Source organism: Hipposideros armiger, unplaced genomic scaffold (assembly GCF_001890085.2).
Source record: "Hipposideros armiger isolate ML-2016 unplaced genomic scaffold, ASM189008v1 scaffold_11, whole genome shotgun sequence".
NCBI classification, from domain to species: domain Eukaryota; kingdom Metazoa; phylum Chordata; class Mammalia; order Chiroptera; family Hipposideridae; genus Hipposideros; species Hipposideros armiger.
The window spans coordinates 8,952,139-8,972,662 of NW_017731361.1; the positions used below are offsets into that span (position 1 = coordinate 8,952,139).

A 20,524-nucleotide genomic window follows, 5' to 3' on the forward strand; every position below is an offset into this window, starting at 1 on the left:
TATTCAACTCTAAGAGTAGATGCCCGAATCACTGTGTGAAGATGGATCCTGAACCTGTACATAAGGATCAACTGGGAAAAGCTCTGTGATCCATTAGAGATGCCTGCCATGAGCTCTGAAATGAGGAAGAAGCATTAGGTATTAAATTTTTTACCATCACTAAATCTCTTAATAAGGGAATTCACTACCTCCAAGACAGCTGACTATATACAATAATTTTTTTAGTAATAGAAAACTATAAAATCAATTATGGCTCATATTTTGACAAAGTTATTGTTTTATATTGGCTATTTCCATTTTCCTTAGTTCTAATATGAAAAATTAATTATGTGAATTAGCAAGGCAACTAAACACCAATGTCTTCATTCTTCCTTTGTTTGTTTATTTACTCATTTATTCATTCATTCAATGTATTTGACTAATATGTTGATCTTTAGGAAGTTATTTACTTTCTCTGTTCTCCTTTCTCCTCATCTGAGAAGAGGGTAATAATAGTCCTTACTTCACAGGATTGGTGGCAGGTTAGATAAGTCAGGTAAAACATGTAACACAGTGCCTAGCACATACTACATGGTCAGTAAAAGGTAGCTCTTATAAAAGTGCTACGTGCTCTATGTGCTAAGTACTGGGTTAAATGCTAGGGATATGGAGACGTCCAAGACATGGTCCTTGCTCTCGAAGGGGCCTAACAGTGTCAGGATCGCTCTGATTGACAAAAGCACAAGGTGTTTTGAAAGCTCATAGAAGGGTAAACTAGCCTAGATTTGGGGGCTGGTAAGGAAATGTCCACCCACAAAAAGATATAGCTAAGCCATGTTTTCAAAGATAAGTAAAAAGTCTCCTAGAACCGGAATCTTAAACTAGCCAATGAAGTTGAATAATATAAAAATAAAACTGAACACGGTCAAGGATGGCTAATAGGATGAGTTGCCTCTACCAGTTTTATGCCATATCTTATCGCTGCGGGGGTGTACCTTGCTTTATGTGATGAAAGGCTATATGTAGGTCAATATATTTTTTAAAGGTCACTGGACATAAAGGTGATCTGGCTGTGCAGCTTGCAGGCATCTAATAGCAAGCTCCTTTTTAAAGTAACGATCCATTCCTAAACTATCTCTTCTGAAATCTTGCCTGGAACATATGTCCTATCTGTGGCTCTGCCCATCTAAGTCCTACCTAATTCAAGGTTCAGTTTAAATGCCTTCTCCACTCCAAAAAAAACACCTTCCTCTGACTGTCCTGTCTGTGCACTTCTAAGTCACTTATCCTTATTTGAACCCCTTTGGTACACGTTACAAAAGGCCTTATATTTTGAAGGTGCTATAATTTGTGCACATTTCTCAGTATTCTTAATGATAGTGGTCACCTCGTCCACTTCTCCAAGATCCATAGAATGCCCATCAACTCAACTTGTACAAAGGAGCCCTCAGCACCATTGGGTTGATAATAAATTCAGACTTTTCACTTCATTCGTGTAATCCAAGTGTTCTAAAGGCTAGCTTCCGCTTTTAAAGGACCATGTGCATCCAGACGGAAGGGCTCAAATAAAAGACTCATTTTTAAGAAGATAAAAATAAAAGTTAAACACAGGGAATGAGCAGTCTGGGAAGCAGAAAGTAGCAAGCTTCTTGCTGAGCCTCTAATGAAGAGGTAAAGAAAAAAAAAAACGGAAAAGTGTTCTAGATACGTACTTTATTAAGCCATCTTCCATGTAAATATCAGCGTAAAAGGACTGATCATCGTTGACGATTCTGCCTCCCTTGATGAGAAGACGGTCACTCTAGAAAAAAAGGAACATGTGAGTCATTCTCACAGCTAAGATTTCAGAGAAGAGCAGGATGCCAAGGTTCTCCCAACTCATTGCTCTAGAGGTCAAGTAGGAACGCAGGCGTCTGTGTGCTCAGCACACTCAGTATTTGAACTGGGTGTATTTGTTGGGGATCCAGTCTTTCTCGTTTGCCTCGAATTCAAATTATCATGCAGTTTCACCTCTTGCTTCTGAAACTTATCATAGTCACTCAGGGGAGACACTCTTTTTAATTATCTTCTCTGCTTCAGTAAGCACTAAATATTTAAAGTGGGATAAAATATACCTCATTGCCTAGCACCCAGTCTGGTATTCTGTTGGCACTCATTAGCAATTCTCAAAACTAGAACTTAAGATCGGGCATACCATGAAACAACCTTTAAACGTGTTTATAATGACATGGGGGGTATGTTATATTTAAAATTCAGGATACTTATGCGTGTATGCATGCATGCACACAAAGTTGTAGAATGTATAAGAAAAGCACTCAGTGGAAAAATAAGACTAAATAGCTATACTATTGAACTCGAGGTGGGAAAATTATGCTGGAGTCATATTTGCTTCATTATACTCAGTATTTTTCACATTTTCTGAAATGTATTTCTTTCTTGCTTTTGTTATTTCAAATTTGTGTTTTCTTATGAGAAAAGCCTCTTTAAAATTATAACTTAGATGATGTTTGGATAAGTGATCCAACTGGAAACAATGCACATAAACTCCAAGGCTATTAACAAAATAAGAACATGTTTATGTATAAGTTAGGAAAGAGATGTCAGCTTTAGAGATTACAGATTTCATTAAATGAATGAAGCTTAGACTGCAGCATGTGGGATGATGAAGCGATGTTAGGTTCATTGGGGAGAAGAAAATTTCTAAGAGCCTGGCTGAGTGGAACTAGAGCATGAAAAAAAGAATGGTTGGTTGGATTTTGTTAAAAATTCAACTTATGGACTTCAACTCCCTTCCTCCCTTCCTTTCCTCTCCCCTCCCTCCATTATTCATCCATCCACTCAATCAGCAAATAATCATTTAATATTTATTATTAAATAGGTGGGGAGGGGGCAGTTGTGAATTAATCACACCAGGCGATAGCTTTTATGGAACTTAAAGGGGAAGTCTGGCAATAAAGAAAAAAATATGTGAACAAAACAGATGAAATGTAAAATTATATTAGGTGTCACAAAATAGAAGGGGCGGGACTTGTCTAACTAGAGGCTGGAAACGGCGGAATAGCACGTGCAGAAGCCCTGAGGTAGGCAGACGTTTTGTTTCTTTGAAAACCTGAAGAACATCATTGTGGAGGGAGCTTAGGGATCAAGGAGAGAAGCGGCATGAGATGAAGTGGGTGAAGGAGCCTGGATTTCAAAAAGGACATAGGTTTTATGGGGAAGGCAGGCCCACAAACAAGCTGACTTCTGGCTTCAGAAATAACAGTGAACAGGGCTCCAAAACGAGAAATGAAACCAGGGCTCCTTGAGGGATGTTGCAAATTACCACTTCATTTGTCCTACATCCAAGGTATTGCGTGAGAATGAGAAATTTCATCAGGCCATACTGTCAGGGGAGAGGATTTTTAAAAATTACAGATCACTGAGGCACTTAGGGAAAAAAGAAAAACCCTTGCATGTGGCAAGGAAGGTGCGCTAATGAGGCCAAATCCAAACTCCGACCACACGTGGTTTACAAGCCCCTGGTGATCGGGCCTCTGTCCTTATGTCCACCCTCGTTTCTGTCATGTATTGGCTCCATCATTATATTTTATACAGTGGCAAAACTAAGACACGTGTAGTTCTTGTCACCTGTCAGGCTCTCTGGCCTTTGCAAAGATGTTCTCTCTGCCTTCTCACGTTTCCAACCATTCTCTCCTTTATTCAGCCCCCAAAGGGTTTCACTCGTAGGATACATTACCTGACTTTCCAGCAAATTCCACCAGCACCCAGTGCAGTCAAGTTCAAACAATTATATTGTTCTACAGCAGCTGGTTTATTGTTCAATTGTGAAACTATGTCAAGTAGCCAGAAAATTGAACTTCTGAGAAAATGTTTTTTTAAAATTGAAGTTGCTATAATCTACTGTGTTAACAGTAATTGAAAAATTACATGAGGCAATCCTAGGACTGTGCTTTCTAAACTTGGGTGCACGTTAGAAAAATACGGATTCCCATGCCCGGCTCTGGCCACCGAATCTGTATTTTATAAGCTCCACACATTGCTCTTATGCAGTTATCAGCCAGCCCAGGACCAGGTCACAGAGCAGTAGCGGGAACCACTACCCCAAGCACAGTTCTGCTCGTCTATGAGGGCGACAGAGGCATCTCCAGCAGGGGCTCCATATTCATAATAATCTTGGTAACTGTAAGAGCTCCCTCTCATAGCTCAGTGCTCTTCTGAAATTCTTGATCGTTCTATTGTAGCAAAGAGCTGAAGCAAGCTGGTTTTTGGAAAGGAGCCAGTTAATGCCTGAACTGAGACCAGCTGTGAAATATGACCACCCTCCTCCCGGGGACATCCAGCCCTGAGCCATGATTATCACTTCCTTCAACAACTATTAAATGTCAGCACAGGAGCAAAAGCTATCTCAGGCCCAATGTCCATCAGGGGGATTAGTGAGAGCTGATGTGAGTGGAAGTGACACCATTGAGATGGAGTCATTGGAACCTCTTCAAATGATAATTAAATAAACCTTCTCTGGCTCGATAATCGGGGACCTGAACAGACACAACACAAATATGAATTCTAGGCCTAGTAGGTTTCAGAGGCGGGAGTAACAAGACCTCTTCTCCGTGGGCTATAGTGTTAATATTATTATTTGTTTTCACCATGCAGAGCAGAGCTATCAAAACCTCAACTCACAGAGCTCAAAGAGATACTGCCCCTGGGGCCCTCAGCGTATCCCCCTAAAGTGGTTCATCAAACTGCTTTATTAATTTTCATTCTTTCCATGCATGCGGGTTGGAATCCACTGCAAAGGGCAGCCCAGGCAAACTGTCCTCAGACACAGAAGGGCCTGAAAAGCAAGCCTTGGGCTTGGCATTGAAGGATGACATACAACTGACCGCTCCCAAGCCACGTAAAACTAAACCTCACTGGTCACAGAACAGACTTGCCTGTAAATTCATGGACCGGCTTTATAGAGCAGTAACACATGAGAGGGACAAAAACCAACAAGATGAACAAATCTGACATCTACGATTAAAAGGCATCCTCGATGCTGTTAGAAAGGACTGGCCAATGTGGGTTTGTGGGCTCTTTACTTTCTGTTCCCGGCAGCTAACATGGTCAAGCACCCATGAGCTGATGCCCAAGGAGGTAAAATGGTCTAGTTTTGGAGTCTTCCAGTGTTTCTCATATAATTATATATATATATATATATATATATATATATATATATATATGGAATGATGGTATTTCTAGAGCACATTGGAATACTCTGGTGGGTATTTTGGAACCCAGAGTGTCACTATTCAGAGCCTGAAGCAACCAGCCAAGAACTCTTGGCTACCTTAGACCCTGCAGCCACCAAGGGCGAGTGTGCCAAGGTCTTGCAGCCCATTCGAGTGCCAAGTATACCAGCAGGAGAGCTTGAGTCCCACTGGTTTCTCCCACTACTGGGAGAATCAGGCAGACCACTCACCTAGGTGTGTGATCTTGAGTTAGGACTTAACCTCTCAGAACCTTATTTTTTTTATTAGCTCAGAACGGACACTAATACCTAGCTCAGCACACAGGGCGGCTGCCAGGAATAAATAAGTGGAAGAATGTGTGTGTGTGTGTACACACAGGTGTAAAATATCTAGCACACCGTAAACACCTCTAAACATTAGTTATATTTATTCCACTCATATTATTTATAGTGCCTTAAATTCTTTTTAAAAGCCTTAAGAGTACGTTGAAGTGGGGTGACTGCTCCCATTTTCCAAATGGGGAGACATACACCGAGAAGACGAGTGACTTTCTCCGAGTGACAGTCCATTAGTTCTCACTGGAAGCAAATCCAGGCCTCCTACCTCATGGCACTGCGATGATTTCCACCTGAAATCACGGTACCAATTGTCCTTAAATCTGATGACAAGTGGCTCTCTCTGACAAGACTCTCTTCTCTATTTGATACTAAACCTGACTGTTCCAGGGCTGAAACTGCTGACTGGTTCTCTGTGGTCGTAACTTTAGGAATCCTATACCTTTTCTGTCACTACTTATCAACTCAGTGCATTAAACCTGCCCCTTATGGCCTGAATGCGTTAATGCAGTTTATATATAAAGGGACCTAGTTTGTAATCCAGGGGAGCACAGGCCCTTGCGGTCTGATAAAGTGATACAGTCCGATCTTTTTTCCTTCACTAGGATGTAATAATGATTAAGAAAAGCAACTATAAGAAATTAGGAGTTTGTGAGAAAAGGGGGGAGGGAGGGAGGGAGGGAGAGAGAGAGAGAGAGAGAACACAACACAAAGGAGGGGAGAATGGAGGGAGAGAGGGAAGGGAAGGGAAGGCAGGAGGAAATAAACTCCACTAGGGATGATGTTAAGAATGGCTGTGATTCAAACTAGAATAGAGACTGAAAGGACAGAATCTTGAACTCGAGCCTACTGGAGATGTTGGTTCCCAGTTCAGTTTTCCTCATCTAGTCTTCAACTTAAAGAACTTAAATGACCACCTCTGTCTATCTGAGGTAATGAGAACATGCCTCCCAAAGAACCCAGAACCCTCCGGGGGTTTCTTCCCAGTCAATAAAGCCAGCCTGAGAATGGTACTTAAGGCACATCTGCTCTATACTCTGCAGACAGCCCAGCAGCTCAGAAACAAAAAACAAAAGAAAACAAACCCCCTAATCCTAGGAAGAGAAAAAGAAGATATAAGATGGAGAGTGAGTCTTCCAAAATCAAATATTTTGTTACCTGTGTTCAAACCACAGAGCACAGACCCTGCCCCTCAGTGGGGATTCCAGATCCTTTTAAATTACAGATGAAGGTACCAGGTGGTTATTTCAAACAAATTCCCATCTAGGTAATTAGATTTGACTCCCCCCAAAACACTTCCACTCTTAAAAATACATCAGGATGGATAAACGACATGGATGAAATCATGTTTTCCTTCCCCAAAGCAGTATCATTTAAAGAAGAGAGGGAAAAGGCTTTCTAAGATACTCTGGTTGACTCAACATTCAGGTATTTAGGGAAAGGAACTAAACAGCCTCTAAGGGGATCAGAGTTCTCATCCTGGCTCTGCTGTACAATATGCATCTTGGTTGAGACACACAGACACGAGCTTGAATTCTAGCACTAACAATACTTGTGTTTGGACAAGTGACTTCACCGCTCTGGGCTTCAGTTACCTCATCTGTGAAATGGGGACAAGGATACGTTTCTCTTAGGGTGCTGATTAGGATTATGGGGAATGCTATATGGGAAGGGCTGAACTCTGCTTGGCACTTCATAAATGCTTCATACATGTGAACGACCACCATTATTATTATTCCTTACAGTTAACAACTGGCCACTGTACACTCCCCTCTCACAAATACTCAAGAAGAACTGAACTAACACTTTGTTAATCAGACTATAACAGACCTTGCCATTAAGGGAATTCCAGGGACACCCGTCCCCAGCCAACCCTCAGCAACTGTTCTCAGCTACAGCCACCAGCAGCCAAGGTCAGCCAAGACTTCTTTTAAACCCGTCCCCCCAAGGGCAAGTTCCCATGGCCTCTCCAGGTCATTCTTCCTCTGAAAATAAGCTTCCATGAGGAGATAACAATCTACTTTGCTCTCTTCCAGCAGGAAGGCATGAAGAGTGGGCGGTGGTCTTAATAAACCTGCCCCCAAACCCACTCTCCCTGCCCAATGCATGGATCTGTGTCGAGGACCCTTGATGACAAACACGCCATTGAGACAGAAGAAAAGAGAGAGGCCCAGCAGAAAATACACATCTTGAAGAACAGTGCAGTTTCTTGGCTCTGAGTCTTTACTGAAACTGGGTATAGTTTGACAGGGTTGGCTATTCCAAACCTCTGAGCTATTACAGCTGAATCTCAGACACTTTTTCTTCTTTTGTCTCATCATCCAACCATACGTACAGCCATCCAAGTGCGCTGGATGGAGGCAAACCTGGGGCACTCCCTTCAAAACCCAACCCACTAAGCAGAATTCCTAACCAACAAGAAGCACTGTTTTCACTTTATCATGTTTGGTTTGGCCCTGTGAGGACACAACGCAAGGCCGGAAAAGTAGCAAGACCGAGGAGGCAGTGGGGGGGTGGGGGGCACAGTCTTAACCAGAACAGGATGGCAGCTCAGGCTGCTCAACTGGAACTTCAAAGTCACCTATGTGCATTCGTCCCTCCCCGGGGCCTTCACTGATAACCATTTTAAACATGTCATTATCAAAGGGCCAGACAAGTTATACAGCCTGCCCTGGGTCAGAGTGCAGAGGGGGAATGGACTGTGGATGGCTCCTTAATCCCGGCCCCCTGATAACAGTCCCTAATTCCTCAACAGGGTTCCAGACACAGATAAGCACAAGTGGATAACCAGGCCAGGAACAAGAAGATGGCAAGGGGAGGGGCGAGCCAGCGCTGCCCAGGAGAAGCCACAAAGTCATTCCAGTCTCAAGCAGGAAGGTCAGCCGAGCCTGAAGCCCAAATCTGTTGCTTAGGCAGGCTTTCACAGTATCTGGCATATCCTGGTACAAACCACGCCATTATTTACTTAGCATTAGCCTTAAGTAAGTGTATTTTATTTTATTTTATTTATTTTTTTTTTAAAGATTTTTTTATTGGGGAATTGGGGGGATGGGAACAGTGCTGGGGAATTGGGGAAAGGGGAACAGACAAGTTGCTGTCGTTTTGTTCTTCAATCTAGTTGTGGAGGATGTTGCTTCACTGGCCCAAGTTGGCACCATCATTGCGCTCTTCTCTGGCGAGGCAGATCAGTCGCCGGCTTCTGGACGGCCGCTCACTGCGGCTGCTGGCCGCTCACGCTGGCTGCTGGCCACACACGGTAGCCCATGGCAATCCACTGCCACAGGGACTGCAGCCCACGCCGTCGCCGGCGACTCATGGCAGCCCAGCTCCGGGTTGAGCTGTTGTTCAGCATCTTAGCTGTGGAGGGCAGTGTCACTGGTCCTCATATGTGGGATCCGAACCGGGGCCCTCTGGCATCCCAAGCAAGTTCTTAACCATCGCGCCACTCGGCCGGCCCAGTAAGTGTATTTTAAAGGGGAACGCTGTCTGACTGCCGTAAATTCTAAGCCAGTATCACTTACCAAAAAACAGACAGGACACCTAGGAATAAACACAATAAAAACATTCCTAAATGTTGGCTATGTTCTGCTGCCTTCAAAAGGGTTCCAAAGGATGAGCTCAGATCTGCTACCTTTGTTAGAAGAGGAAGGTTACCAAGGGTCAGGGAGGTGTTTAAAGATGAACTAGCCCTGCACTGAGTGAGACTCTCCTTGATCTACTCAGGAGGTTTGCAGTGGAATCAGAAACGACAACATTTCCCACTATGATTCAATGTTTTGTAATGCCCTCTTCCACAATCACCTAAAATGGTCTAATGGAACAGCAGAAATACTGGCCCTGCTCTTGAAACATGGACCAACGTGGACCAATATGGGCCAACCTGAGTTGACACGGGCGTGTCAGAAGCAAAAGCACGGCCCAAAGCAGAGTCACAGGGACCTGCCAGGTACTGGGTAGCACAGCAGAGAGAGGAGATCACTGGGGCTCATGAAGGATCACTGCATAGGGAGGTTGAGGGGATGTGGAAAAGAGACAGGGTGGGGAGAACATGTGCGGGGACAAACATGGCTTATCAGAAAGCAGGATGTACCAGATGTGGGTAGAAGAAGAAATGTGGCCCGTTTTTAGCTGGACTTTTGGGAGGAAAAACGGCAAGGTCGCTGCCTGGGTGGGAAACCAGCCCTAAGAGCAGTTTGCAGAGCCATTCAGAACTGAGGGGGCCACCGGAAGTTTGGGAGCTAGAGCTGCATTTGCACCTCTGTCACTAACTTATTGTGTGATTTTAGGCAGGTGACTTGACTGTCTCTGGGCCTCAGTTTCTGCTGCTGAGTGAAGGTGGGTAGCTCTCTAAAACAAGACCCATTTATATATCTCTAAAGTGCAGATCATAACGTCAACCTCACGGGCTCACTGTGATGTCATGTGATGTCATGATACAGGGTCACACACTTAGCAAAGGCTCCCTGAGAGGTAAGCGTTACACATATTACTACTACGAACAATAACGCTATTGTGCTACCACCTCTGTTTCACTGTTCTTCTTACATTGATGTATAATTAAAGACAAGTCTAAATTGCAGTGCAAACATTAGGTAGCTATCACTATTATAAATATACTGCCTGAGAAACATGTGGCTCAGGACCAGAATGCAAAGTAGAACATAGGCTAAAAGAAAAATCAGTGCTTTCAAGAACTAATCCATGACCCCCTTTGGTCTGGATTTATACGATAGTTTTGTGTTTTATTACTTGTTTGTTTGTTTTGCCATGTTCCTTTTTAGGTTTCAAATACGCGTGCAATGGGTGAAAACTCTCTGTATGTCTGCGGACTAGAAAACTGGACTCCAGCCTTGTTCCCACTGGATCCTGTGTCCCACTAGAGCCTGTGCAACAGTGAAATGTCTGCTTAATCAGGAAGAAGCCTGAAATTGCAATGCAGGCCTTCACTCTAGTGTGAATTCTAATTCATTCCTGAAACATACACTGGTGTGACTACTGGTTGTGAAGTTGTCCATTAGGTGTACAGGGAAGCAAAGATGAAACAGTAGAAAAATAAAGCCATGAACACAAATCATGATGTGAAATAAAAAGAGGAAGTGGTAAACTATAGAGACAGTGAAATGATCAGCGGTGGCCAGTGGTTCCGGGAGGTGGGGATGGGCGTGGGAAGGGTGACTAGGTGGAACAGGTAGAGCACTGCGGATATTCAGGACAGTCCAAACTTTTCTGTCAGATACGAATGGTGGATAAACGACAGTATGCATTTGTCAAAAACCCATAGAACCGTACAACAAAAAAAGTGAACCTTAATATAAAACTATGGACTGTTGTTAATAACATATTCACATCGGCTCATCGGTTGTAACCACACCAATGCACTATGCTAATAACAGGGGAGACTCTGGGGTGGGGAGAGTGAGAGGGGGTACATGGGGGCTCCCTGTACTTTCTACTCAATTTTTCTATAAAGCTAAAACTGCTCTCAAAAGCAAAGTCTATTAATTAAGAGAGCAAGAAAGAGAAGAGAGAAAGAAGGGGTGGGGTGAAAAGAGGAAAGAGAAAGAGAGAAAGAGAGAAAGAGAGAGAGAGAGAGAGAGAGAGAGAGAGAGAGAGAGAGAGAGAGAGAGAGAGAGAGAGAGAGAGACCAAAAAGAAAAAAAATCCTGTCAGGTAGAAATCAAAGAAAGGTCCACAGAGGCCTTGCTGAGATGGGTCTTGGGGAAACGGCCGATCTGGACGTGCAGGTATGGTCCAAGGCAATTCTGATTAGGGTTGGGGAGCAACAATTCCTAACTAGCATTTACTGAAAATAACTTATGTGCCAGGAACTCTTAGTCGCTTTAGGTATATTTTGCTCAATTAACCCTCAATCAAACACTGTGGATTATATGTTATGATTATTATCCCCATTGACTTGATGAAGATATGGTAGCTTAGGGAAGTCCGCTCATGGTCTAGCATCATAAAACCAGTCATTGGGAGAACTAATTGGACCAATGCAAGAAATGCGTGTCAGGGGAAATGACGGAGTTGTGCAGGGTCCCTGGTGCTTAGGATCCTGGAATGGGGGGGGGAGGGGGGAGAATGATGCAAGATATGGCTGGCTAGGGAGTCTGACCCTTATTCTGAATCCTGGGGAGCTGTGGAAGGATTTTGAGAAACGAGTGAATACAACCTGGGAATCAAAACAAAACAAAACAAAAAGACTAAGCTGACAGCATGGCCATGCTCCAGAATAAGGAAGGAACTAGTTAGAAAGTAAGAGCAAGTGGCAGAAAAGAAGAAAAAGAAAACACCTTTATCACTCAGGTTGCCAGGAAACCCATGGAAAACCCAAACTGGATTATTAAAGAGGGTTTAACCAAAGCATTATTTAACAAAGCATGGACCGGGTTTAGGGAAAGAAACGGAAGTGCCGGATCCAGGGACCAGCAGCAGGGAGCCTTTTCCATGCCCAGGCCTGAAGGCAGCACGGGCAGGATGCAGTGAGGGGAAGAGAAGAGGGCCACTGGAAGGAGAAGGCCGGCTGACAGGAGCCGTGGCCTTCAGCAGAGGCATGCAGCCACTCCACAGTCACCCTGCAGGAAGGAACCAGGGAAAACACCCTAACTTCATCGTTCCTCTGCCCTCCAATCTCCTAGTGCGGCCACAGGGACTGAACCCACGCAGGCGCCCGAGGGCAGAGGAGATACGGATGCCGACCAGATGCGTCCAGGGCACGGATCAGGGCAGAGACAGACAGAGAGGGTATCTGGAGAAGCAAGCAGAAGATATCCAGCCCCATCCCTGAATATCCAACGGTGAAACGTGATTTCACACGCTGCAATACAGCCACGCTACGGATTACCATGCAGCTATATTTTAAACAGGTTAAATCTGCATGTTGAACTGAATATCCAAAATAAGTGCAAAGTACGATTCTATTCGTGCAAACGCAACCAAAAAAATACTCTCTATAAATATGTTTGTAATTACGTTCTTGTATGAGCAAGAGAAAGGTCTGGGACAACAGCCACCAAATTATTAGCACTGGGTATGGTAAGCGGAAGGGGTGCAGAGGGAGGAGGCATGAGGAACTCCATTTTTTCCCCCCTCTTTCTCCCCTTTTCCTTTATTTACATCATTTGACCAGTTGCACAATGCACATGACAGTTTATAACTTTTACATGGGATTTAATAAAGAAAATTATAAAAAGGAAAAATAAGGGGACTGCTGTGGTCTCGTGTGACAGCAAGAATGTGGCCTACTGCAGAGCAAAGCTGGACTCAACTCAGCAACTGAAGGGGAAAGCGATGTGTCAACATCCACTGAAGTTCCAAGGTATGATGGCAGGATGGACCCCATAAGAAAAATGGAGCCTACAAAGGAGAGTGACGAAGTTGAGGGCACAAGAATGAATAATAATTTGGGGGTGCTGGTCAACCAAACAGCCATGCAGCAGATAGCTAGAAATGGGGGCCCGCAATTTAGAGGCATGGTCAGGTGTTAATGGATGGGCTTGAGTTAATGTCACACTGAAAATGGCTAGACCAACTGAAAGGCAACAAAGGAGAGCAGAAAGGCCCCTGGAATGGGAGTCAAGAGCCCTGGTTCATCATAACTCTGTGACCTTGAGCAAGGCGCTTTGCCTCTGTGGGCTGATGGCCAATGAATGGCACCCGCTTCCCTCTTTGAGACGCGGTTCTTGTCTTTGATCTTTTCTGACTGGCAGCTGGCTTTGACTGGGCCTTTAGAATGACAGGGAAGCCTAGTGAATTCCCACCCTAGTGCTTCTCAGAAACAAGAAACTCTTTCACTAAACCTGAAAGCCAGCCAAAATGCAATTCCCGGAGGGGGAATGCAGGCTCCGGGCTTGGAATGTGTGAGCGGCACCTTCAAATGACAGGCAATTACTCCCCATCTATTTGCGGAGGCCACAGGGATTCTTCTCCATGTCTGACCTTATACTTTTAAAATTGGTGGGGGCTGCCTGGGGATTGTGGTTATAAGCACACAAACCACTGGCTTATGCAACTTCCTAAAACTGTCCCGTGGTGGATGCATTTAAGAGAACGCACAGCTGCGACGTTCCAGCTCACGTGACGCTGCCCGTGGAACGGGCCCTTGGAGAGACAGCGTGGGAGGAAGGGGCTGTTTCAGAGACCAGAGATGTTCTCCAGTTTGCTCGGCCTTGGCGCCCAGACATCAGAGACTGGGTCTGTCCAGCCTCATCACTCACTTTGCAGCTAAAAACCCCAAGTGGTGAATCAGTGCCAGAGCAGCCTGATAAAATGGTGGAAAAGAGAGGGCTTGGGAGCCACAGTCCAGGCTATAAAATGAGGTAAATTATATCTGTCTCCAAAGGACTGAGGTGAGGATTAAACCCAGATTCTGGTGCATAGTAGGTGCTCAATAAACAAATATATCTTTAAAAGCTGGACCCAAATCTTCTCAGGTCAATGCCTCTCACCTGGATGCCTACCCACTTTCTCTTCCATCCCCCCCAAAAAGCTTGGCTTTTTATCTCTTCCTCCAAGAGCCCGAACACACTTCCTAAGATGGACTATGAGGCGCAGAGGGGATGGAGGACATCACTCTCTTTTCGGGCTCTTTTTTGACATAAGAAGCAGACAATGGGGATGACAGATTCTCTTGGTCAGCGCCTTCTATCTGCCCAGAAACCTGTATCCCCACAGCTCTGCTTTCCTTGGCTAGAGAGGTGGTTACTGAAGCAGTGGCCATTTTCAACTCATGGGCCCCAAACTTCTACGAGTTATAGTGACAGAGAAAACTGCAGGTGCTATTAGAACAAGGACTTCAAGAGGTCAGGCTGACTTTGAAGAAAATGAACCCTTGAAATACATACAACTGAGGCTCCACCAAAAAATTATTAGAAATCAAAACTGAGACTAATGGGCAGTTAATCCTATAACAGAATGTTTCCTTATCTTCAACAAGGAGCTAAGACTTTATTCAATAGGCACCTCCCGGAATGTATTCAAGACTGCTTTATTTTTTTTTAAGATTTTTATTAAAAATATAGCTAGCATACAATATTATATTAATTACACCATAGTTATTCAACATTTATATATTAAATAAAGAAGTGATCACCATGATAAGTCCAGCAACCATCTGACACCGTACCGTGCTATCACAATATCACTGACTATATTCCCCACGCTGTACATTACATCCCCATGACTTATTTGTTTTATTCCTGGAAATCTGGACCTCTTATTCCCCTTCACCTTTCCCCTCCTTTTGAAAATTTTCAATTATAGTTGACATTCAATATTATTTTTATATTAATTTCAGGTGTACAGCATAGTGGTTAGACATTTATATAATTTATGAAGTGATCCCCCTGACGAGTCTAGTACCCACCTGGCACTGTACATAGTTATTACCATATTATTAATTATATTCCCTATGCTGTACTTTACATTCCCATGACTATTTTGTAACTACCAGTGTGTACTTCTTAATCCCTTTACCTTTTCCACACTGCCCCCCAACTTCCCTCCCATCTATCACCCCGATAAATCTAGTACCCATCTGACACCATACATGGTAATTACAGTATTATTGACTATATTCCCTGTGCTATACCCTACATCCCCATGACTACTGTGTAACAACCAATTTGTACTTCTTAATCCCTTCCCCTTTTTCACCCATCCCTCCTACCCTTCTCCCATCTGGCAACCCTCAAAATGTTCTCTGTATTTCTGAGTCTGTTTCTGTTTTATTTGTTCTTCAGATTCCACATATAAGCGAAATCACATTGCATCTGTCTTTCTCTGTCAAGACTGATTTGCAGACATCACACTGACGCTACAGGAATACTTGCCCTGAGCCTGCGGGCCTGTAGGCTTCATACCTACCTGCAAAGCCATGAACTTGCACTCTTCCGATGATCACTACTTAACATTCTGTGATTCTAACACCAGCGAGTAATCTCCTTTTGGAATAGTTCCGGAACAGTCTATTGTTTTTCTGTCTCTGCTCAGAAATAGTCAAAAAGTACCATGACTACTGAAGTTGACAGCTGCAGTTGTCTTATGCATACCAAAGCAAGACGTGCATTGTGACATGCATGAAATTATGTCTAAAAAAACAATCAACAAGTTACAACCTCTGCAAGTCCCTTCAGTCATCTCAGACACAGCGGGTTTTCATCTGTGTGTTATCACCTTTGTCCCTCTTATCCCAACTTTTCATCTCTCATTCACCATTCCATTCATTCAAGGTTAGACTGAGTTAGGCCTTGGTGATACAGCAGAGAACACGGACGTGGTCCCTATCACCAGGGAGCAGACAGTCTCAGGGCCTTCTGATAACACTGTTTTCCTGATACCGTTTAACCCAAGGAAAGCGCATTAGTTTACAGTAAAGGAGCAGTGTGCCCTTTCATTCATTTATTTATCTATCCATTCTTTCCTTCATAATGCATTTTGTAAACGCCTCCTGTTCACAGTACTAGAGATACAACAGGGAAGAAAATCAATCCCCTGCCATTGTACTGCATGGTTAAAAAGGCAAAGAACAAGTAGGCAGCTAAAGGGGTGCAATTTCAACAGGGACAAATGAAATCTAGAAAGAGGGTAAGGGGATCGTGGGGGCTTGGCGGAGTTGGGACTGCTTCTGATGTTGTCAAAGGAGGCCTGTCTGAGAAGCTATCAGCTGAACAGAGGTCTGATGACCCGAGGGGGCAAGACAAGTAACAGCTGCTCCTACTAAAGACTGCTCCCCACCCCGAGGGAGCTGCCAGTACAGAAGCTCTGAGCTGGAGATGGACATGGCAGGTCCAAGGGACAGCGAGAGGGGAGGACGGCTGATGCCAAGTCCCTGAGGGGCAGAGGCAGACCTGGAGTCCAGAGAGATGGACAGTCAGGACCAGGCCACGGGGAACTTTGAGAGCCATTCCAAGCGCAACACATGTTTGAGCAGAGGTGTGACTTGACATGATTTACATTTTTAAAGGATCACCCTGCTTGTACGTGAACAATGAGCTCATGGGTAGGCAAAGTGGAAACACAAAGACCAGTTAGGGGGTTCTTGCAATAAGAAGACAGAGGCTCGCGCTAGGGTGATGGTGGCAGTGATGAAAAATGGTGAGAAGTGGTTGGGGTTAAAATTCTATTCTAAAGGTGGAGGCAACAAACTTGCATTGCTAGTATCTGGCTGACTTAGCTGGGACTTAACCCCAGAATCCACTGGAAAAAAGCCCACTCAACTCTTAACTTGACTGTGTCTTCTTATTAATAAACACCAAGTAAGTTTAAACCTGCACGTTTAAGCACTGATAGACCACACAGCCTTCCACAGGGAGCACATAGCTGCAAGAGAGCCACCGACATTCAATATTTAAAGCACCTCATCTCTCTCACACCTTAACAGCAGCTCAAGTTAATTTGATATTTTTTGTTGGTGATTGCATATTTATCAGGTCTTATTGTTGAAAATCCTTCTAAAATATGTCACTGTAAAACTCTGACAGTTTCCACATCCATTCAGTTAAAGATATATGGATCTGGGGCTGGCCGAGTGGCGCGATGGTTAAGAACTCGCTTGGGATGCCAGAGGGCCCCGGTTCGGATCCCACATATGAGGGCCAGTGACACTGCCCTCTACAGCTAAGATGCTGAACAACAGCTCAACCTGGAGCTGGGCTGCCATGAGTCGCCGGCGAAGGTGTATGCTGCAGCCCCTGTGACAGTGGGTTGCCATGGGCTACCGTGTGTGGCCAGCAGCCAGCGTGAGCGGCCAGCAGCCAGCGTGAGCGGCCAGCAGCCGCAGTGAGCGGCCGTCCAGAAGCCGGCGACTGATCTGCCTCGCCTGGGAAGAGCGCAATGATGGTGCCAACTTGGGCCAGTGAAGCAACATCCTCCACAACTAGACTGAAGAACAAAACGACAGCAACTTGTCTGTTCCCCTTCCCCCAATTCCCCAGCGCTGTTCCCATCCCCCAATTCCCCAATAAAAAAAAAAAAAAAAGAAAAGAAAAATGGACCTGGATTCCTGCTTTAGACAATGTGACCCGGTGTGGGTAATAGACTCCCCTGTGATGGGTTACATTTCTTCAGGGCCTGGGGTCGACCACTATGAACATTAATTCCCCATTATTTGTATCTGTCCATTTCAACGTGCAAAGGTGTAAGACATAGGGAAGAGATTGTAGTGAAACTCAAATTCCTTGAATATCTTTTTAAATTTCCCTGATCTGTTTTTATTTTAAAATCAGGGAACAAATATTTCCTGTCCAATCGATTAAGTGGATTCCAGGTCACTGAGAGCTTGGAGTACATTTTTTTTTTTTCTCCTCACAGACCTTTAAACAATTTGATGACAATGGCTACCAAACAGCTTGGATTAACTTCCTCATTGGGAAGTAGCACAGGGTACTAGGTAGGAGTTTTAAGGTCAGATAAGGAGTAAATTTGGTAAAGTAAATTTGGTGCTAGCTTTCCCACTTAGTTAACAACTATGTAACTTTACATACATGAACTTTCTGAACCTCAGTTTCTGCATCTGTAAAGTGGGGCTAATACTACCTCTAATCTAGGCATGTTATAAGGATGGAATGAGATGCCACATATAAAACCATGACTGAAAATCATCTTGCATGGGCTCTGGCATGGCATAATTTCTTATAAATATTAATTATATAAATGGGTTTCCCTTTTCTGGTCATTGAAAACTTCCCAAGTTTGAAGTTTTGAGTTTTTAAAGGTCTTTGTTCATAACTTCCACCCTGTATTAGTTTGCTCAGGCCGCCATAACAAAGTATCCCAGACTGGGCATCTTGAACAGCAGAAATTGATTTTCTCACAATTCTGGAGGCTAGAAGACCAAGATCAAGATGTCGGCAGGGTTGGATTCTTCTGAGGCCTCTCTCCTTAGCATGTAAATGGCCCTCTTCTCCCTGTGTCTTCACATGGTCTTGCTCTGTATGTGTTTGCGTCCTAATCTCTTCTTATAAGAACCAATCATATTGGACCGGGGCCCACCCTAATGACCTAATTTAACTTAATTACCATTTTAAAGACCCCCATCTCCAAATATGGTCACATTCTGAGATACTGGGGGTTAGGACTTCAACACATGACTTTTTTTTTTTTTTTTAGCTGAGCCATCCTGCTACCTGTTGGCAGCTCAACGGCTGCTCAGCTCGGGCTGGACTCGAACTGCTGTTGCTCAGAGCTCAAGCTCTTGAGCGAGCTCTTAACCAACTGAGCCACTCGGCCGGCCCTGAGGGGACAAAATTCAGCCCACAATACCCCCTTTCATCCCTTCCTCAAACAAAAGTGTGAGAAGAGCCCTGAACCAGAGCAAGAGAAATGAGTCCTAAGCCTCATTTAAAAAAAAACAAAAACGTTTGCTGTGTGACCTTTGGCAAATTATTTTCCCTTTTTGGCCCACATTTTCTTAATCATTAAAATGAGGGAGTCTGAATAACGGGTTATCTTATTTCTCTTTCTGCCCTTAACCAAGCAAAGCTAAGCTCTTCCCATAATTTCTCACAGCAAAAAGGGTCAGAGTTAGAACACACAATGAAGTAACTGAAATAAAACAAAAAACAAAAACATACCTTCTTTGTGGAATCGGCCCAAGATGAAGTCTCTAGAAGCAGACTTCAATTGCTTGCAAACCTTCTAAGTTGTTTAAAGCCCTTTCTCTCTGTAAGGCCATAATTTAAACCAATTTAGTTGGATAAGCCAGAACCCACACTCTAAATTTATCAATATCCCCCCCCCCGCCCCCCGAACAAACTAATCCCATCAAGATTTGGGGCACAGATTGGCTTTGAGGGAAAGAGTGTATGATTTCAAACAAAGGTCTCCTTGAAAGAATTAAGGAAGAAACGTTTTGAAAACAAACACACATGTACACAGAATATATCAAATTAAAACCAGCTTCCAAGCTTATGGGTTAAGCGATTAAGGAAAGTGGAAAAAAGCACTGGGCATGTTTCCTCTCCAGCTGCGTAGCTTCAGGTCCTAAGACACTGTGTACCTCTACCAATGTCAACAGCTTCAACAAGATAGGGAGGCTAGCACAAACCGTGGTGAGAAACCAAATGTGCTCCTTCAAGAGGGAAAACAGATTTCCCTGGAAAACGGCACGACTGCTGATGCGTTTGGAGTGATGACAAGAATATATGGCTGAGACTAGAGATATCGGGATTCAAATCTATAGTCTGATACCCGTGAGCTGAGCAACTTGGGGCAAGTGACTCAACCTCTCCTCCTGGGGTAGCTTTGAATTTAACTTCAACGAATAAAATGGCAACTGAAAAATGAATCCATCATTTCATTTTTGTTGTTAATACTAAGATGTTGGAAACAACCAAAGGGAAAAAAAAAAAAAAAGAAAGAAATCAAACAAAACGGGATTGATTTAACCAGATCCCCAAGCACAGGGATAATATGTAGGTATGCAAAATTATGTTATGGAAGACCACTTAAAACCTGGAAAGATGTCATAACACATTGTGGGATGAAAAGCAGTGCATGAAACAACATGAAGGCAATGTGGTGCCGTTTTAATAAATGGCAGATCCAGTCGTAAGAAAAAAATGGCAGATTGGTGTAGTCATAAAGTTTACGATGGCCATCTCTGGTGCGTTTCACTGTAGTTCATTTTTATTGTCCTCATTTTGTTTGCTTTTTTTGGTAAATTTCTCTATAACCATCATCAAAATTACTGGAAACAGAAATTTCCTACTCAGTTTTAAAACCTTGAAGCCTTCCAGTAAACCAGATAGTAGAAAAAGCCATAACTCATTCAGCCCTACTTGGGTCTCAGTTTCCTCATCTGTAAGGGAAGGCTAGGCTAAACTAATCTCGAAGGAGATGCTGACGCTATGAATTTCCCAGAGCCATGTGGACTCAAAACCTCAGGGGAATCTTGCTTAGGATGTATCAAGAAGCTTGGGAGTGCAGCGTGGGGTGTGGAGTCAGAGGGTGGCATTCAAATCCACATTAAGAAGTCCTC

At 43.9% G+C, this 20,524-nt stretch overlaps 1 protein-coding gene across 1 annotated transcript in view; it reads right to left on the bottom strand.

Annotated features, from left to right (window-relative positions):
* DPYSL3 (dihydropyrimidinase like 3) overlaps nt 1-20,524 on the bottom strand; it is a 124,113-nt gene that overhangs the window by 38,712 nt on the left and 64,877 nt on the right. Inside the window, exon 2 of the mRNA XM_019661429.1 lies at nt 1,692-1,780. Coding sequence (XP_019516974.1) covers nt 1,692-1,780 — 89 coding nt within the window. The remainder of the gene's footprint in view (nt 1-1,691; nt 1,781-20,524) is intronic.